General features: G+C 39.1%; 1 protein-coding gene across 3 annotated transcripts in view; it reads right to left on the bottom strand.

The window, feature by feature from the left end:
* Positions 1–3,200: 3,200 nt before the first annotated feature.
* Positions 3,201–16,762, bottom strand: part of pex5lb (peroxisomal biogenesis factor 5-like b) — a 65,028-nt gene continuing 51,466 nt past the window's right edge. For all 3 annotated transcript variants that reach the window (XM_042717848.1, XM_042717849.1, XM_042717850.1), the window contains 5 exons: positions 7,531–7,601; positions 7,069–7,287; positions 5,870–6,035; positions 4,175–4,332; positions 3,201–4,029 (listed from right to left, as the gene is read on the bottom strand). In XM_042717848.1, coding sequence (XP_042573782.1) covers positions 3,840–4,029; positions 4,175–4,332; positions 5,870–6,035; positions 7,069–7,287; positions 7,531–7,601 — 804 coding nt within the window. In that variant the 3' untranslated portion in view covers positions 3,201–3,839. The remainder of the gene's footprint in view (positions 4,030–4,174; positions 4,333–5,869; positions 6,036–7,068; positions 7,288–7,530; positions 7,602–16,762) is intronic.

Below are 16,762 nucleotides of genomic sequence, written 5' to 3'. Positions count from 1 at the left end.
CAACAACCAAACAAATACATAAATTGAGAAAATCACAACAATAGTATTAATTGTAACAGAAAATTATTTTAGTGTTTTTTTAACAGAAGATATTCAGTGTCCTTGTGTAAATCTGAGTATATTATATCTGTTATTACTTTATATAGTATATTATCATGAAGCCAATGCGTTTTTATCAAAATAGTTTGACATTTATCTACGCCTACCTACTCGAGTCACCCGCGGTTGAAATGGTTCTGGCTATCAGCTTCCTCAATTATAAAAATGACTGAAGTAGTTTGATACATGTGGATACAGTGTCACATTCATTACATTTCATAAAGTACTAATAGAATAAACAAATAACAATAAGAATTAAAAAAATACAAAAAAATACAAAAAAATGTAAACACATGATTGTGTTAATATTTAATCTACTACTTTCAGTAATTATTAAAAACATGCTGATCAGTGATATAAGTTGTACAGTAAAGGGTTTTTATTTGTACTTTGTCACAGAATATATTCAAAAGATTCCCACTTATTTAAAGCCACAGGGTACATTGGGTGGTTGCCAATTTTCCGCTTCTCAGAGTGAGTTTTATTTCAGAGGCAATTAGTTCATAATAAATAAATACATGAATAAGAATAATAAATATAATAATATATTTATATATTATAAAGTTTGAATGCAATTATCATACTCAAAATAAAAGTCAAAATAAAAATATGCATTAGGCAGTACTGACAAGAATGAAGCCATCTGTGGCATGCCATGGGTTAATAATTGCAAACTACACGTCTCACTCCTATTGATCTATAAACCCTGTCAAGAGCACTTAAATAAAAGAGTAATCAAATTACAAAACCAGTATTAACAGACATTTAGTATTACCTAGTATGTTGAAGTCCACCAGTGAGAGGCCGGTCAGTGGAAGCACCTGACTCCCTCTGTAGAGTACAGTATGTGCTGATGGGAGCACTGCCACCGGGATAAGCAGTGGGGACTTTAGTTTACAGCCAGCACGTCTACACTGAGAGCTGCTGGTGACAAGGTGGGGCTGGATGGGGGAGGCTGAATAGTGAAAGTGGGAAGAAGAGGTCTTAAAGAGACAGTAGATGTCACTCTCTGTTCATTTGGTCAGTGTCACAACTGAGAATATGTTAAACAGAACAATATTTACCATATTTATTAATTTACCATTTGTTCACATTATCTGTGCATACGCACAAAAAGCAGCAATGATTCCTGAATGCAGGATCACAACGTAATAAAAGCCTGTCAATAATTTATTAAAATGGAAAGCTTTTCCATGTAGTGCATTGTCAACACTTTCATTTCAAGTGCTTCATTGAATCGCTTGCTGTTAATTATGGTTATATTCACAGACAAATTTATACTGAATTTACTGACTAAAACATGCCCACTAGCTTGATTTAACACATCCTGCTGCACTAGATGAACATCATATTTGCATTTATGTATCGCATTTGATATTAGTTAGAAAACTGCTAATTGAAAACGGCTCAAATATCAAAAAAAGCTAATCAGCATTGACAGTCAAAAGTCAAATAAAGGGCTGAGAATTTCCACACACTGTATCCATCCAAAGGTACTGACAGCACTAAAGCGATTCCAGTTACAAAGGAAGTATTTTGAGTCACTATATATATGAGGATGATATGACAGGTCATGAAATACGAACCTGCCAAGTCATCCAACTCACATCCTCACCATTCCCTAAAATCCTAAAGAAATCCATAAGCTAATTTAAGCCATTCTCCTTTTCAACCACACAACTTTATTTTCAGAGCCTTGTTGATGTAAGGTGTCTAAAATTTCAACTTGCCCATATCAAATCTAATGCTTACAGTACTTAAGGTCATCCAAGGTTATTTCTTAATTTGTGTATAATATAATATAATGGGTTAAAGGTTACATTTGTACCACTGCATTACTTCAGACAGAAGGAAAGCAGTGTTCAGTATGTGCCTGTTGGGGGTGCTCCGATAACACCATTTCTAAATCATTTAAAGATCAGGGATCACCATGTGCCCTTAATTTTGAAATGAAACAAAGAGACATAATCATATTTCAGATCTTCTAAAATACAACTTTAATAAATTGGTTATAAATGCATCTTGATTATATAACATGTTAATGTAGGATTAAAAGATGATAAATGATGACTAGACATGCATACATTTTATGACTGTTCATTCCATGAAATAATCTATTTTACAAATAAATAAATAAATTTTTCTCCTGCTATTCTACTTTTTTTTGTCAGTAATTATATTCATAGTTACATAACAGCTCTGGTTATAGCAAAACTAGTGCAATTTACTACAAGACAAGTGTCATTAATGCCCGCATACTGTGCTCATACATGGCATATGATTTTAAATATTGTCATATATAGTGTATTTGTGTTGGAATTTTGGTCTGTCAAAAAATGTATATTAATAGTAGTTACATTCACTTTAAAGTTAAAATATGGGACCATAAAATAGGGAAATCTGTTTTGTGTATCATACATGCAATCATCAGATTCCATTTGTAGGAGCATCTAATGAAGCAACTTTATCTGTCTTTGCCCAAACTAAATTATTAAGATGATTAATGCTATTTATGTCTTTAAATACTGTGTCTCATTCAGTGCTCTTCCATTAAGTGCTCTTCAGTGCTCTCCTGTTACACCAATTTTACTCATAATGCATAGTAGCAAAATTATAAAGACACCAAAGATTTTTTTTTGGTAATTTTAGCAATAAACAAATAAATTTCTGGTTTGCATAGTTATGTCTTCAAAGAAAATATCCAGCCTAATAGTATATAAAGGAACTGAAATCATAACTGTTCTAGCGCATGCCTTCTCCGCTAGAAACTGCTCTATCCATATAGAGAGAGAAAGCAATTTCATTCACATGAAATGCACTTCAAGACTTACCAGGCCAAACAACTGAAATATGACCAAATATTGTTCATAGATTTGTGAATGTATTTAGTCCTTTTAAACATTTGGGCTAACGGTCTTACATAAACTCACTCACTTTCAACACGATACTGCTTTTGCTGTGACCTTTCATGCAGAGTCTTTGAAGTTGCTCCCCACCGAGCCCTGATCCAGAATGCCCTGGAGCACACGGCATTAAAAAGCCATATGCCCCAAGCAACACGCCCCACTCAAAAACCCCTGCCACAAAACAACCCCACAGATCACCCTGAAAGGGAGTGTCCTAAAGGTAAATTCAGCTAGCATCATTCCTCACACTGCACTTGGCCTCATTGGGTTTATAGAGGCTTAACTGACTGGATATATGGCTATGCTCTTTTCAGCGAAACAAAAGCGCCACCTTGTGGAGAGAGACATAAATTAACGTTGTAAAATGAACAGATTAAAAACACTGAAGTTGAACGAAAGTTCTTCAGAATTGGCCATGATAAATAGCTAGGTTTTTCAAAGGAATAATACACTATTCTAATCCACAAACTAAACAAAATTCCTCTTATATTTCCCAACAAGGTTTGGTTAATTTTTCTAAAGTATACAAAGTTTTTAGATAACCTTAAAAATATTACAGTAAAATAACTAACATCAAGAAAAAAGTGCTTTTGCTCTAACTCTCTTTGACATTTATTCCTCTACTTTCAAAACCCATCACTTACCTATTCTGTTTGTGCTCTATGCAATATAAACACCCTCTTCAGTGGCCTCTGAAGAAGGCAAAGGCTGCCCAAATATACAACAAAATTAGCTGTGCATACTTTGCATATCAAATTGACATCCCATAGTCATTTGAGCCTAACTTTGTGTCCTACTGTACGTGAATGATAAATATCACAGGTCCAAGTTTAATCACATATCCATGTTAAAGGCCCTCATTAGGAGGTCCAGATCTCCCACAGTGGCTGCCTGGAAAAGTTCTGGTTGGTTCATGAGGGAGAGGGCAATCCGCAGAGCTGCCCAGATGTTGCTGGACATCACCTGATGACTCCTGCTCTTCCTTTGCTGGTGCAGAGCTGTCAGGAAGTTGTTCACTGCCTCCCTGCAAGAGAAAAGAGAGAGGTCAAACATGTGAATGTCGAAATTGAAAGTTTTTTTCAGCCTTCTGTTTTGGCCTGTTTGTAGCCACACTAAGGAGACGAACAGTTTTTTCCCATCAACCGTTGCTCAGTGGTTCGGTTCATTACCTATGTGCCCCTAGGTTGATGCAGCTGATGCCGAGGTTGTATCTCGAACGGATGAAACCTGGCTGGAGCTCCAGAGCTCTGGTGTAGGCCTCCACTGCCTCCTCACTGCGGTCCCCATTTGCCAGCGTGGCCCCGAGCCGATTCCACAGCAGATAGTCCTATGAACACAGAATTGGCAGAGTAAGGGTAGGGTAAGGGTAGAGTAGGGTAGGGGTAGGGGTAGGGGTAGGGTAGGGTAGGGTAGGGTAGGGGTAGGGGTAGGGGTAGGGGGTAGGGTAGGGTAGGGTAGGGTAGGGCTAGGGGTAGGGGTAGGGTAGGGTAAAGGGAAAGGAAAGGAAAGGAAAGGAAAGGAAAGGAAAGGAAAGGAAAGGAAAATCCTCCTGTGTTTAGTTCCTGTTTCCTTGGTTGTCATGAGGGCCTTTCGCACCGCTTTAGTTCCAGAACTAAATGTACAGTACTAAAGGTTTGCATTCACATCGACAGTGTGTACTAGGAAGCGACATAAGTTGGTCGACAGCGACATCATTTGTGCGCGACGTTCAACACGAAAACAAAGAAGAACAATGTTAACAATAGGAGGATGGAGGAAGCTGTGATCAGAGCTGTGTTTTTGTTATGTCTCGTGGGTTTCACAATAATGGACATGAAATGTTGATGTGTACGCAATAGAAAGAACGGAAAGGAGTACTAAGAATCTCCAACGACAACTGGCAGTGCTACATTTGCTATAAGTGCCTGCACTTCAGCGTCCGTCCATCTATCGCTGTTCATTGTGACGCAATGTTTACAGTATGTTTAAATGGCGTATTAAATCATGGCGGGTGAGGGCGTTTTTGTACGCGTTTGGCCAATCAATGTATACTTACGTCACGGTAAGTACCAGTTGTGCTGGTTAGACCCTGCTCCAGAGTAGGAGCTAATTTGGTTCTCGAAAAAGGCAGTCCGGTACTAAAATTGTACCCAGTTCCGGCTGTGCGAAAACGCCAAAAAGTGGGTAGTTCCACAATTTGTTCTGGTACTATGAAAAGGTTGCTGCGCTGTTTCTAAATTACCTATTCACTATAATTATCATCTAAACTTTTTTTTTCCCTTGGTTACTAATTATGTTCCTCACCTGTGTCTAGTTTAGTTTTTCACTATCCTGTGCATTTATACTGCTGAAGCCCCTTTCTCTGGATACTGTATTTTTAAAATAATTTTGTAAAATCCAAATAAGCTTTACAGATCTTTATTGGAAAGCCTAAAACAGTACTACGGGGAGACTGGAAGGACAGCTGATCGTCCTTGCAGCACCAAACCAATGTGTCACCCAGGCTTGTTTAAAAAACTTGCAAATGCCTTCATATAAAAATGTGGTAACATCGCACAGCAATAACTGGCAAATCTGGTGCAGTCCATGAGGATGATATGCACTGTAGTCCATTAAGCAGCTGGTGGCCACACAAAAGATACTAACTGTTAGGGTTAGAGTTAGACTTACTGTTTTGATACTGAAAATATTTCTGTTTAAATTTATAACAATCCTGCCCCCAAATCAATGGTTTGTATGCATGAACTACTAAATCAATGTGCATAACAGATAGCTCTGATAATTTTTTAACAAGCTTACAATGCCCACAGTGCTTTTCGACAGCGCTGTGAAACTAATAGATCTGTAGCTTTTAAAATAGTGATAAATAGGACCTTTTGGCTCACCTCAGGTCGGACAGAAAGTGCAGCATTAAAGGCATCGACAGCTTTGTCAAACTCTGAGCTGAGGTTGAAGAGCACACCAAGGCCTGTCTGGAGATCAGGGTCCACTCCTTCAGCATTCTGCTGCACTGCTTCCTGATACAGCTCCAACACCTCCACCAGCTGAGAGCTGCATACACACACACATACAAAACAACATTAGCAAAACACTGAACAAAAGTGAAAAACAGGCTGGGTGATATGAGGATATATATTGTGGCGATAATATATATTGTCAAACAATATTGATTTTGCAATCTGTGCAGGCATGACTGCTTGAAGTTATCAACATGTCAGAGCAACAGAAACAAGAATGAGAAAATAAAGAGTGTGACTTGCTTAAAAGTGAACTCAATTTGGCAACTGCACACTGTCTGACAAGTGGGCAAATGAACACATTAACATGTCAAAATGGCAAGTATTCACACAAACACAGTTGGTTATGTATTATTGTTAAGTGAACCTAAACACATGGTAGATATCTTTATCATTATATTGTATCCATGCATTATGTCTTAAAGTGACAGCAGCCTAATATACTGTACCTGCTGCTGTCTGTGCCATTACTGTTAATCAAACAACAAAAGAAGAGAAAATCACTCATTGCTCTTGACTGAATAATTTTCATAGCTTTAATAGGGATAAAAAATTAATTCATACAATGACAACTATATAGTGTTTTACTGATTATTAAATGTCTGTAGTATATCTCGCTTGAATATTACTGCTAGACATACCTGAAAAATGTAAAGTGCTGTTTATTAGATTTATATCCGTGTTCTGTTGTATGTATTTGTTATAATGTTTGTCATTTGTATCTTTTTTCTTATTTTACTACTGATTGTTTAGTTAGTCTAATATATTTGCTGCAGTATTAAAACTGTTATTGAAACTGGTAACAAGAACTGTGAAATTTAACCATCTAAAAATTTGGTATCATAACAGCCTTATTTCTAGCAAAAAAATAAATTAATGAATTGTGATATAAGACTTTGGTCACATCACCTTCTCCTAATTTTAACTTACAATCTTTCAGTTAGTAGTTTTATCCACTATGCCACACTACTCCCACCTTTATTAACTCTCAAAAAGCAAACAACATACATATTCTTTATATATGCAGTATGTGGACATTAATTCACATGAGTGAACGTGATTCGTACCATCCGAGAGTGGAAATGGGGGATATGGAGGACCCTCTGCGGCGAGGCAGTGGGGAACCGTCTAGAGGGCTGCGGTCCTGGAGTAGATGTCTGTATCTTGGGTTGTATCTAATCCAGCGGTGGAGAGCCTCACAGGCTTCCGGCTGCTGTCCTGTGTTGGTCAGGCTCACTGCCAGGGCCATCAGGGCCTTCAGATTGTTTGGGTGCAGTTCCAAACATCTATTTGAACAAAGACAGACAGACAGAACATGGCAAAATAAAGTGAGTTGCTGAGTTTGGGGTGGCACTACAGTATCTGTTTGTCCCAAAAAAAGCAAAAAAGTGTTCAGAAAACAATAACTGATTTTGCAATTCGATTTGTTACCACTAATTGTGCAAAAGCTCTCTTCATATAACATGTTTGCAAATATAAGACTTCTGGCTCTGCATAAATCACAAACCCCCCCATTATTGTCTACTCACCTCTGAAGACAAACAATGGCTGCCTGCTCATTCTCATTCTCTGCCTGTGTGGTACCCAAAACCTGCCAAGCCTTTGTAGAGGGAAAAAAATGCACTCTTGTTTGAAAAAAAGGTCATAAAATTATTAGAGCAAGACAGAAATAAAAATACTTGAACATATATATAGGCAAAAACATCACTCAAAAAACAGTCCTCAATTATTTCTAAAAAATATTTTCTAAAACACACTGTTTTACCTTCTCTATATATACGCCACTCCAGTGCTTATAATGGTATTTCACACTCAAATCAAACACAATCAAATTCAAAGTGGTTTTGATTCAAGTTAAACAGATCATATTCATAAGCCATCCCAGAGGTTTACGCCATCTGTCTGGCATTGCCTTGGCTCATAAAGCATGGGAAATTTCATTAAATATTTGATGGTGCTGACTGGGCAATAATGAGATATAGCAGGGGATGTGAAGAAGAAAATGGATTTGCGCTGGCAATCACATATGCTTGCTTTGGGCACTGAAAATATTAAGTCATTTACTAATCTGTTTTTTTTTGTTTGTGAGGTGATAAAACATTCTGAGTAAACTGAGTTGAAAACAGGACATGATTCTGTTGCATGATTCTAGTGGGATGCCCTGATGTCTACTGATTACAGCAGCATCAATAAAAGAAACAACATAATAAACTAATTAATAATAATCAAAAAAAAAAAAAATTAATAAACTTTTACAACAGTTAGTCACCCCAGTCTTCTATATATATTACTATTCAAATGTTTGGAATTGGTTATGTTTTGGAAAGAACTCTCTTGCTCACTAGCTGCAATTATTTAATAAAAATACAGTGATAACAATTATATTGTGTAACATTGTTACAATTTATACTACAGGGCAGTTAAACGCTTGATTCTGATTTGCTGATTAAAAACCAACCCAAAAACAAGTCCAAAGCAGGTCCAAACAGCACTACACTACAATATAATTTAAAATCACTTGAACCAAAACCCACAAAGATACTGATCAAGCAAATAAATATATTAAACAATAGGATAAAAATGACAAATTATTTACACGTTTCCCCCAAAAATTGTTTTATTATCTACATGTACATACTGTAACTTTATTTAGATTATCTACATTACATACTGTCAATGCATCATGTTCTCTCACATATAAAAAGCACACACATAACACAGTAGTTTTACATTCACACCCCTAGTTAAAAAATAATTTAATGAATATAAACTATATTTAAAATATTTATACATTATTTAATGAATATATTATAAACTAACATATTTACTGACATATCACTTAAGACTTAATGAATATAAATTATAATTAAACTTTATTTAGAGTATTTATTTATTGCACAATGCACATTTTCTAATATTATGCCTAAAATAATTACACTAATAACACAATTAATAAGTAATCTCTGAACAATACAAAACTACAAATCCTAAAAACAAACAAAAAAAAAATAAATAAAAAAAAAAACAAACAAACATGCAGTTATAAAATTAAAAAAAAAATTATTCATATATTTTGTTTATTACTGTCAAACGATTAATCGCGATTAATCACATCCAAAATAAAAGTTTACATAATATATGTATGTGTACTGTGTATATTTATTATGTAAATATAAATACACACACATGCATGTATATATTTCAGATTTTTTTATATATATAGACATGTAAATATTTTCAATATATATACTGTATGTGTGTATATTTATATATACATAATAAATATACACAAAACACACACATATATAATGCAAACAAAAGCTTTTATTTTTTATGTGATTAATCTCGATTAATCGTTTGACAGCAGTAATTTTGTTTTAATGTTGTTACGACCCAGGCCTCTGTGGCTCTCTCCGACGGCCACCGGAGGGCACCCTCACCGGAGTACTAACAGTTTCATGGACTACATTTCCCATATGCCCCGTACCTCGGCCTAATCACCACCAGGGGTTCCTCATTCCACGCCCTATATAAGCTGAGGACAAACACTCACTCATCGTGAAGTCTTGTTTAGCCTGTCTAGTGTTTATTGCCGCCTGTTTATCTGTGTATTACCTTGGACTGTTCTGATTCTACCGATCCCCTGCCGCCTGCCTCATTGACCTTCTGCCTTGTCTTCGACCAACCTGTTGTCTGTTGCCTGCCCTGTTTCTAGCCTGGTAACTGACCTTGATTTGGACTGTCTCTGATATCCTTGCCGCTGTTGTCTGACCTCTGCCTGGTACTTTAACATTTTCTCAATAACCATTGCACATGGATCCGAATGTCTCTGACTCCTCGTTACAAAAGACTTCGCCAAGTCTTCCAAGATTACTGTTATAAACATGAGCCATGTCCAAAAGGTAAAGGGGGAGGTGTTGCTTCAATTTATAACAATGTTTTCAGGATTTCTCAGAGGGCAGGCTTCAAGTATAACTCGTTTGAAGTATTGGTGCTTCATATAACATTATCCAGAGAAACAAATGTTAATGATAAATCCCCTGTGATCTTTGTACTGGGTACTGTATACAGGCCACCAGGGCACCATACAGACTTTATTAAAGAGTTTGCTGATTTTACATCTGAGTTAGTGCTGGCTGCAGATAAACTTTTAATTGTTGGTGATTTTAATATCCATGTTGATTATGAAAAAGATGCATTGGGATCAGCATTTATAGACATTCTGAACTCTATTGGGGTTAGACAACATGTCTCAGGACCTACTCATTGTCGAAATCATACTCTAGATTTAATACTGTCACATGGAATTGATGTTGATGGTGTTGAAATTACGCAGCCAAGCGACGATATCTCAGATCATTATTTAGTTTTGTGCAAACTTCATATAGCTAAAACTGTAAATTCTACTTCTTGTTACAAGTATGGTAGAACCATCACTTCTACCACAAAAAACTGTTTTGTAAGTAATCTTCCTGATGTATCCCAATTCCTTAGCATATCCAAAACCTCAGAACAACTTGATGATGTAACAGAAACTATGGACTCTATCTTTTCTAGAATTTTAAATACAGTTGCTCCTTTACGCTTCAAGGAAAACAGTCTGACACCGTGGTATAATGAGCACACTCGCACCCTAAAGAGATCAGCCCAGAAAATGGAGCACAGCTGCAGGAGAACAAAACTAGAGGTATTTCGTATTGCTTGGAGGGAAAGTAACCTATCCTACAGAAAAGCATTAAAAACTGCTAGATCTGATTACTTTTCGTCTCCTTTAGAAGAAAACAAACATAATCCCAGGTATTTATTCAATACAGTGGCTAAATTAACGAAAAATAAAGCATCAACAAGTGTTGACATTTCCCAACATCACAGCAGTAATGACTTTATGAACTAATTTACTTCTAAAATCGATACTATTAGAGATAAAATTGTAACTAGACTTGTGCTGGTATTCGGTAATGCGATATATCGCAGTAATGAATATGCACGATATTGTTATCGTGGGCACTTCTAAATACCGTGAATAATTATATATATTACAAATTATTCAGAATTTGGAATGCATTTTAAGAATATTTTTTCCCATCAACTGCACAAAATGCACAACACCGCTGTATGCTGCTTGAAAGAAGCATGCACTCTGATGTAAACAAGCACGTAAGAGAAGCACATGAGGGAACTGTCACGACACGCACACAAACAGGTAGATCCAATGGCAGTATGTTTTATTAGGATAATCCAAGTCTCATTATCAGCCAGGCAAAGGTCACAATCCAGGTAAGCAGTCCAGAAACAAGAAACCATAAACAACATCCAAGAACCACGACAAACCAGGGTGACATTCAACAAGGACTCCGTAACAATGACAGAAACAACCAGGCTATTTATAGACAGGTGCAAACAAGGTAAGTGGTGACAGCTGAACACAATGAACAGTGATGAACAGATAAGGCTAGTGGGAAATGTAGTTCTGAAGAAGGTGACAATCAGGGGAAGTGAGACCTCTAGTGGCCACCCAGCACAGAACAGACACCGTGACAGGAACACGTGAAGACACGCTGAATGGAAAGCACATTGCCTCTCTGACAGCAGAGATGTAAACTGCAGCCCTTACCCTGTAAACCCCATTAATAAAGCAGCTGCTACTTTCTAAAAAAAAACCATTTTTAAATCATTTTAAATAGCCATTCAGATTTGTGGATTTGCTATGGTGTTCATCACAGAGCCAAATACTTTAATATTTAGACTTAATAGGCTATTTATTTTCAAACTTTTTATTTTAATCTGGACTACAACATGCCCTAGATATTGTTTGAAAGTGTTTTGATTCTTGAAAATTGAAAGTTGCAACTGTGTTATTTAATGAGCTAACATGAACTAAGACTTCTTCTAACTTCTATAGCAAATGTAACTATTAAAAAATTGTTTAGCTGTACATTTATTGAATGAGCACTATGCGATGTCCAAACTGATTACACTATATTTTATGTATTGCACTATATTTTATGTAAAATCATTTTCTATTTTTAAACTGTCTTAAATTCTTTTTAAGTCAATTTTTAAGTCATTTTCAAAGTTCTTAAATCACTTGTTTTATTTCTGAGGTTATTTTTCTTCATGATTTTTTTTACTTTCTTTTATGTAAAGCACTTTGAATTACCATTGTGAACAAAATGTGCTATATAAATAAACTTGCCTTGCCTTGCCTTGAATGTTATTGCATTAACTAAGGTTAACTAATGAGGTCTTATTGTAAAGTGATACCTATTGGTCTTTATAGTTCTTTTGCACTTTAATGTGTAAATACTTTTAACTTTATATATATATTTTTGTATTGCTTTATTGTATTTAAATGTTCAGTTATTTTTTGTTATAAGAAAAAAATTTATTTAACCTGTTATACTGTATTATGACCACTTTTTTTTAAACTAAATTTTAATACCGTGATAATACCATATACCGTGACAAAAGCATTATCAATTAATCGCAACAGGAAAATTTGATACCGGCATATCACTAATTGTAACCATGCAGCCGTCAGCTACAGTATCACATCAGACAGTGCACTATAGATCCCCTGAGGAACAGTTCCACTCATTCTCTACTATAGGAGAGGAAGAATTGTATAAACTTATTAAATCATCTAAACCAACAACATGTATGTTAGACCCTATTCCATCTAAGCTCCTAAAAGAGGTGCTTCCAGAAGTCATAGATCCTCTTCTGACTATTATAAATTCCTCATTGTTATTAGGATATGTCCCCAAAACCTTCAAACTGGCTGTTATTAAGCCTCTCATTAAAAAAAAACACAACTTGACCCCAAAGAACTAGTTAATTATAGACCGATCTCGAAATCTCCCTTTTCTGTCCAAGATACTAGAAAAGATAGTATCCTCACAATTATATTCCTTCTTAGAGAAAAATGGCATCTGTGAGGATTTCCAGTCAGGATTTAGATTGTATCATAGTACAGAGACTGCTCTCCTTAAAGTTACAAATGACCTGCTCTTATCATCTGATCGTGGTTGTATCTCTCTATTAGTGCTATTGGATTGTTTCTCTCTTATTCTGAGGTCACCATAGCCACCAGATCCAGTCTGTTTCCAAGTCAGAGGGTCACTGCAGTCACCCGGATCCAGCCCAGATGGTGGATCAGCACCTAAAAAGGACCTCTACAGCCCTGAAAGACAGCAGAGACCAGGGCAACTAGAGCCCCAGAGACAGATCCTCTGTAAAGACCTTGTCTCAGACGACCACCGGGACAAGACCATAGGAAACAGATGATTCTTCTGCACAATCTGACTTTGCTGCAGCCTGGAATTGAACTACTGGTTTCGTCTGGTCAGAGGAGAACTGGCCCCCCTACTGAGCCTGGTTTCTCCCAAGGTTTTTTCTCCATTCTGTCACCGATGGAGTTTTGCCGCTGTCGCCTCTGGCCTGCTTAGTTGGGGACACTTCATTTACAGCGATATCGTTGACTTGATTGCAAATTATTGCACAGATACCATTTAAACTGAACTGAGCTGCATGATGACATCACTGAATTCAATGATGAACTGCCTTTAATTGTCATTTTGGATTATTGACAAAGTTTTCCTAATTAATGTTGTTCAGTTGCTTTGACGCAATCTTTTTTGTTTAAAGCGCTATATAAATAAAGGTGACTTGACTTGACTTGAAGTCAGGATCCAGCGATGTTCTTCCAGCTGTCTACCGAGGTATCTGGTCAAGCTTCTGTGCTGGCCACACACCAACAGCAGCTGCAGAGACTCACCTCTCTCACCGAGGAGCTCGTGAAGACATTACAAGCCCTTCATGTGAGTGCCCCAACGGCTCGACTCACACATCACATGGCGTTTGACTCTCACTTCCGGAAAAGCATGACGGTTCCCCAAGCAACTGTAAGGGCTTCCTAATGTAATGCTACATCTGCATCAACCAGCAATCCCTCACTTACTTGACTGATGAGAGTCGTGTGGCGTTCGTCTGCTCGCTGCTTTGGAATGGGCTACAGCGATGTGGCAGGGTAATCGCATGTCTTTCCCCACTTTCCCCGCGGTGAGTGCTAGCCTTCATTCCTTTGGGGTACCGGTGGCTATTAGCACTGAGGGGAGGAGATTTGAAGCCATAGCCATGATTGATTGATTGATGATTGATACTGGGGCTGCGGGGAATTTTATTGACATATCATTTGCTGAAACTCATGACATTCCTCTCCTTTCATGTGAATCCCGGGTGGCAGTGGCAGCGCTAGATGGTCGACCGCTGGGTTCTGGGAGAATTAAATACATAACACCAGAGATCCATCTGCAAACTGGGGCCCTTCACACAGAGGCCATTAGACTGTTCGCCATTGAATCACCCCAGAACCCCGTCATTCTAGGACTAACCTGGCTCGAGAAGCATAACCCCCGCATATCATGGTCAACTCAGGAGATCGTACAGTGGTCAAGCTACTGTCAAGACCAATTAATCACCACACGTCAACCATCCACTCATTCCCAGGAGGGGGAGCTCAAACCCTGTGAACTTTTAAGCCTGCCAGTTGAATATCAGGATTTATTGGAGGCCTTCAGCAAAGCCAAAGCCTCCAAGCTTCCTCCGCATCGACCCAGTGACTGTGCAATCGAACTCATCCCGGGGTCTATTCCACCCAAGGGCAGGCTTTTTCCCCTCTCTCAACCCGAATCTGCAGCCATGAAGAAGTATATAGAGGAGGAACTGGCCAACGGCTTCATCGTGCCATCGAAATCACCAGCTTCAGCTGGGTTTTTCTTCGTCAAGAAGAAAGATGGAAGTCGTCGGCCTTGCATTGACTATCAGCACTCAACTAGATCAGTATAAAGTTCCGCTACCCATTGCCTCTGGTTCCTTCAGCCCTGGAACAGCTCCGCAACGCCAAGTACTTCACAAAATTAGATCTACGCAGTGCCTACAACCTGATTCGCATTCGCAAAGGGGACGAGTGGAAGACGGCCTTCTCGACAACATCTGGGCACTATGAATATCGGGTTATGCCGTTCGGACTTGCCAACAGTCCTGTGTTCCAGGCCCTCATTAATGACATCTTTCGGGATGTGCTTAACCACTGTGTCATCGTCCACACTGATGACATCCTGATCTACTATGAATCCTGGGAGACCCACGTCTCAGAGCGGTCCTTCAGAGACTCATTCAGCACCAGCTCTACGCGAAGTTACAGAAGAGTGAGTTCCACCAAACACAGATTTCCTTCTTGGGTTACATAATCAGTGCTGAGGGAGTAGCCATGGATGAGAAGAAGGTACAGGCAGTATTGGATGGCCAAGGCCATCTTCAACCAAGGAACTCCAGCGTTTCCTAGGATTTGCAAGCTTCTATCGACACTTCATCAGAAATTTCAGTGTAATAGCTGCACCTCTCACCACACTGCTGCAGGGGAAGGGTCAACATCTTATATGGACACCTCCCAGCGAACAGGCTTTCCAGCAGCTCAAACAGCGGTTTACGACTGCTCCCGTCCTATATCATCCCAGTCCGGAGCTGGAGTTCACAGTGGAGGTGGACACATCCAATACAGGCATCGGCGCTATCCTCTCACAACGGCACGGTAATCCACCTAAGCTGTTTCCATGTGCTTTCTTCTCTCGCAAACTCAACCCTGCTGAGAGAAACTACGACGTAGGAGATAGAGAGCTATAAGCCATGAAGGCGGCGTTTGAGGAATGGCGTCATTGGCTGGAGGGCGCCAAACTACCATTCCTCGTACTCACCGACCATCGCAACCTGGAGTACATCCGTTCTGCCAAACGTCTCAATCCCAGACAGGCAAGATGGTCTCTATTCTTCTCTCAATTTGATTTCAAAGTCACCTTTCGACCTGGGGCAAAGAACGGCAAAGCAGACGCCCTGTCACAACAGTTCGATCACCTTCCCAAGTCCAACTCTGTTGAACCCATTCCCCCATCCACAGTTATCCTAGCACCTATCCAATGGGACATCATGACTGAGATCTCAGAAGCTCAGGTAGACGACCCTGTTCCTGCCGAGTGTCCACGCAACCGTACCTATGTCCCAGCCGAACTCCGTCCCCGAGTCATACAGCGGGTACACGAATCTCCCAGTGCTGGTCATCCGGGCATTAACGCCTCCATAGAACTTGTGGCCAATCGCTTCTGGTGGTCCTCACTTCAGGCCGACGTGACACAATTTGTACAGGGCTGTGTCACCTGCAACATCACTAAGTCCTCACATCAGCGACCAGCCGGTCTGCTCCAGTCCCTGGCCATTCCCCAACGACCATGGTCTCACATTGCTATCGACTTTGTGACTGAACTACCCAGCTCCAAGAACTTCACAACTATACTCACCATTATTGACCGCTTCTCAAAGGCTTGCCTACAGCCTTTGAGACAGCCGAGGCCCTGCTACAGAATGTGTTCAGGTACTATGGTCTTCCCGAGGACATCGTCTCGGATCGGGGTCCACAATTCCCCCCCCGGGTATGGAGAACAATATGCCAACAACTCAACATCAATGTCAGCCTTACCTCAGGATATCACCCTGAATCCAACGGACAGGTAGAGGGACTCAACCAGGAGCTTACTCATTTCCTCCACACCTACTGTCACAACAATCAGGCCGACTGGAGTCATTATCTTCTGAGGGCGGAGTATGCCCAGAACTCTCTACGAAAGCCTGCCACCGGTCTCACTCCTTTCCAATGTGCACTTGGCTTCCAGCCACCCCTGTTTCCCTGGTCTGGTGAACCCTCTGAGC

The sequence above is a fragment of the Cyprinus carpio genome, chromosome B2 (genome assembly GCF_018340385.1).
Source record: "Cyprinus carpio isolate SPL01 chromosome B2, ASM1834038v1, whole genome shotgun sequence".
In the NCBI taxonomy this organism is placed as follows: Eukaryota; Metazoa; Chordata; class Actinopteri; order Cypriniformes; family Cyprinidae; genus Cyprinus; species Cyprinus carpio.
The sequence above is the reverse complement of the archived record's forward strand: the minus strand, read 5'-3'. Positions and strand labels throughout refer to the sequence as shown.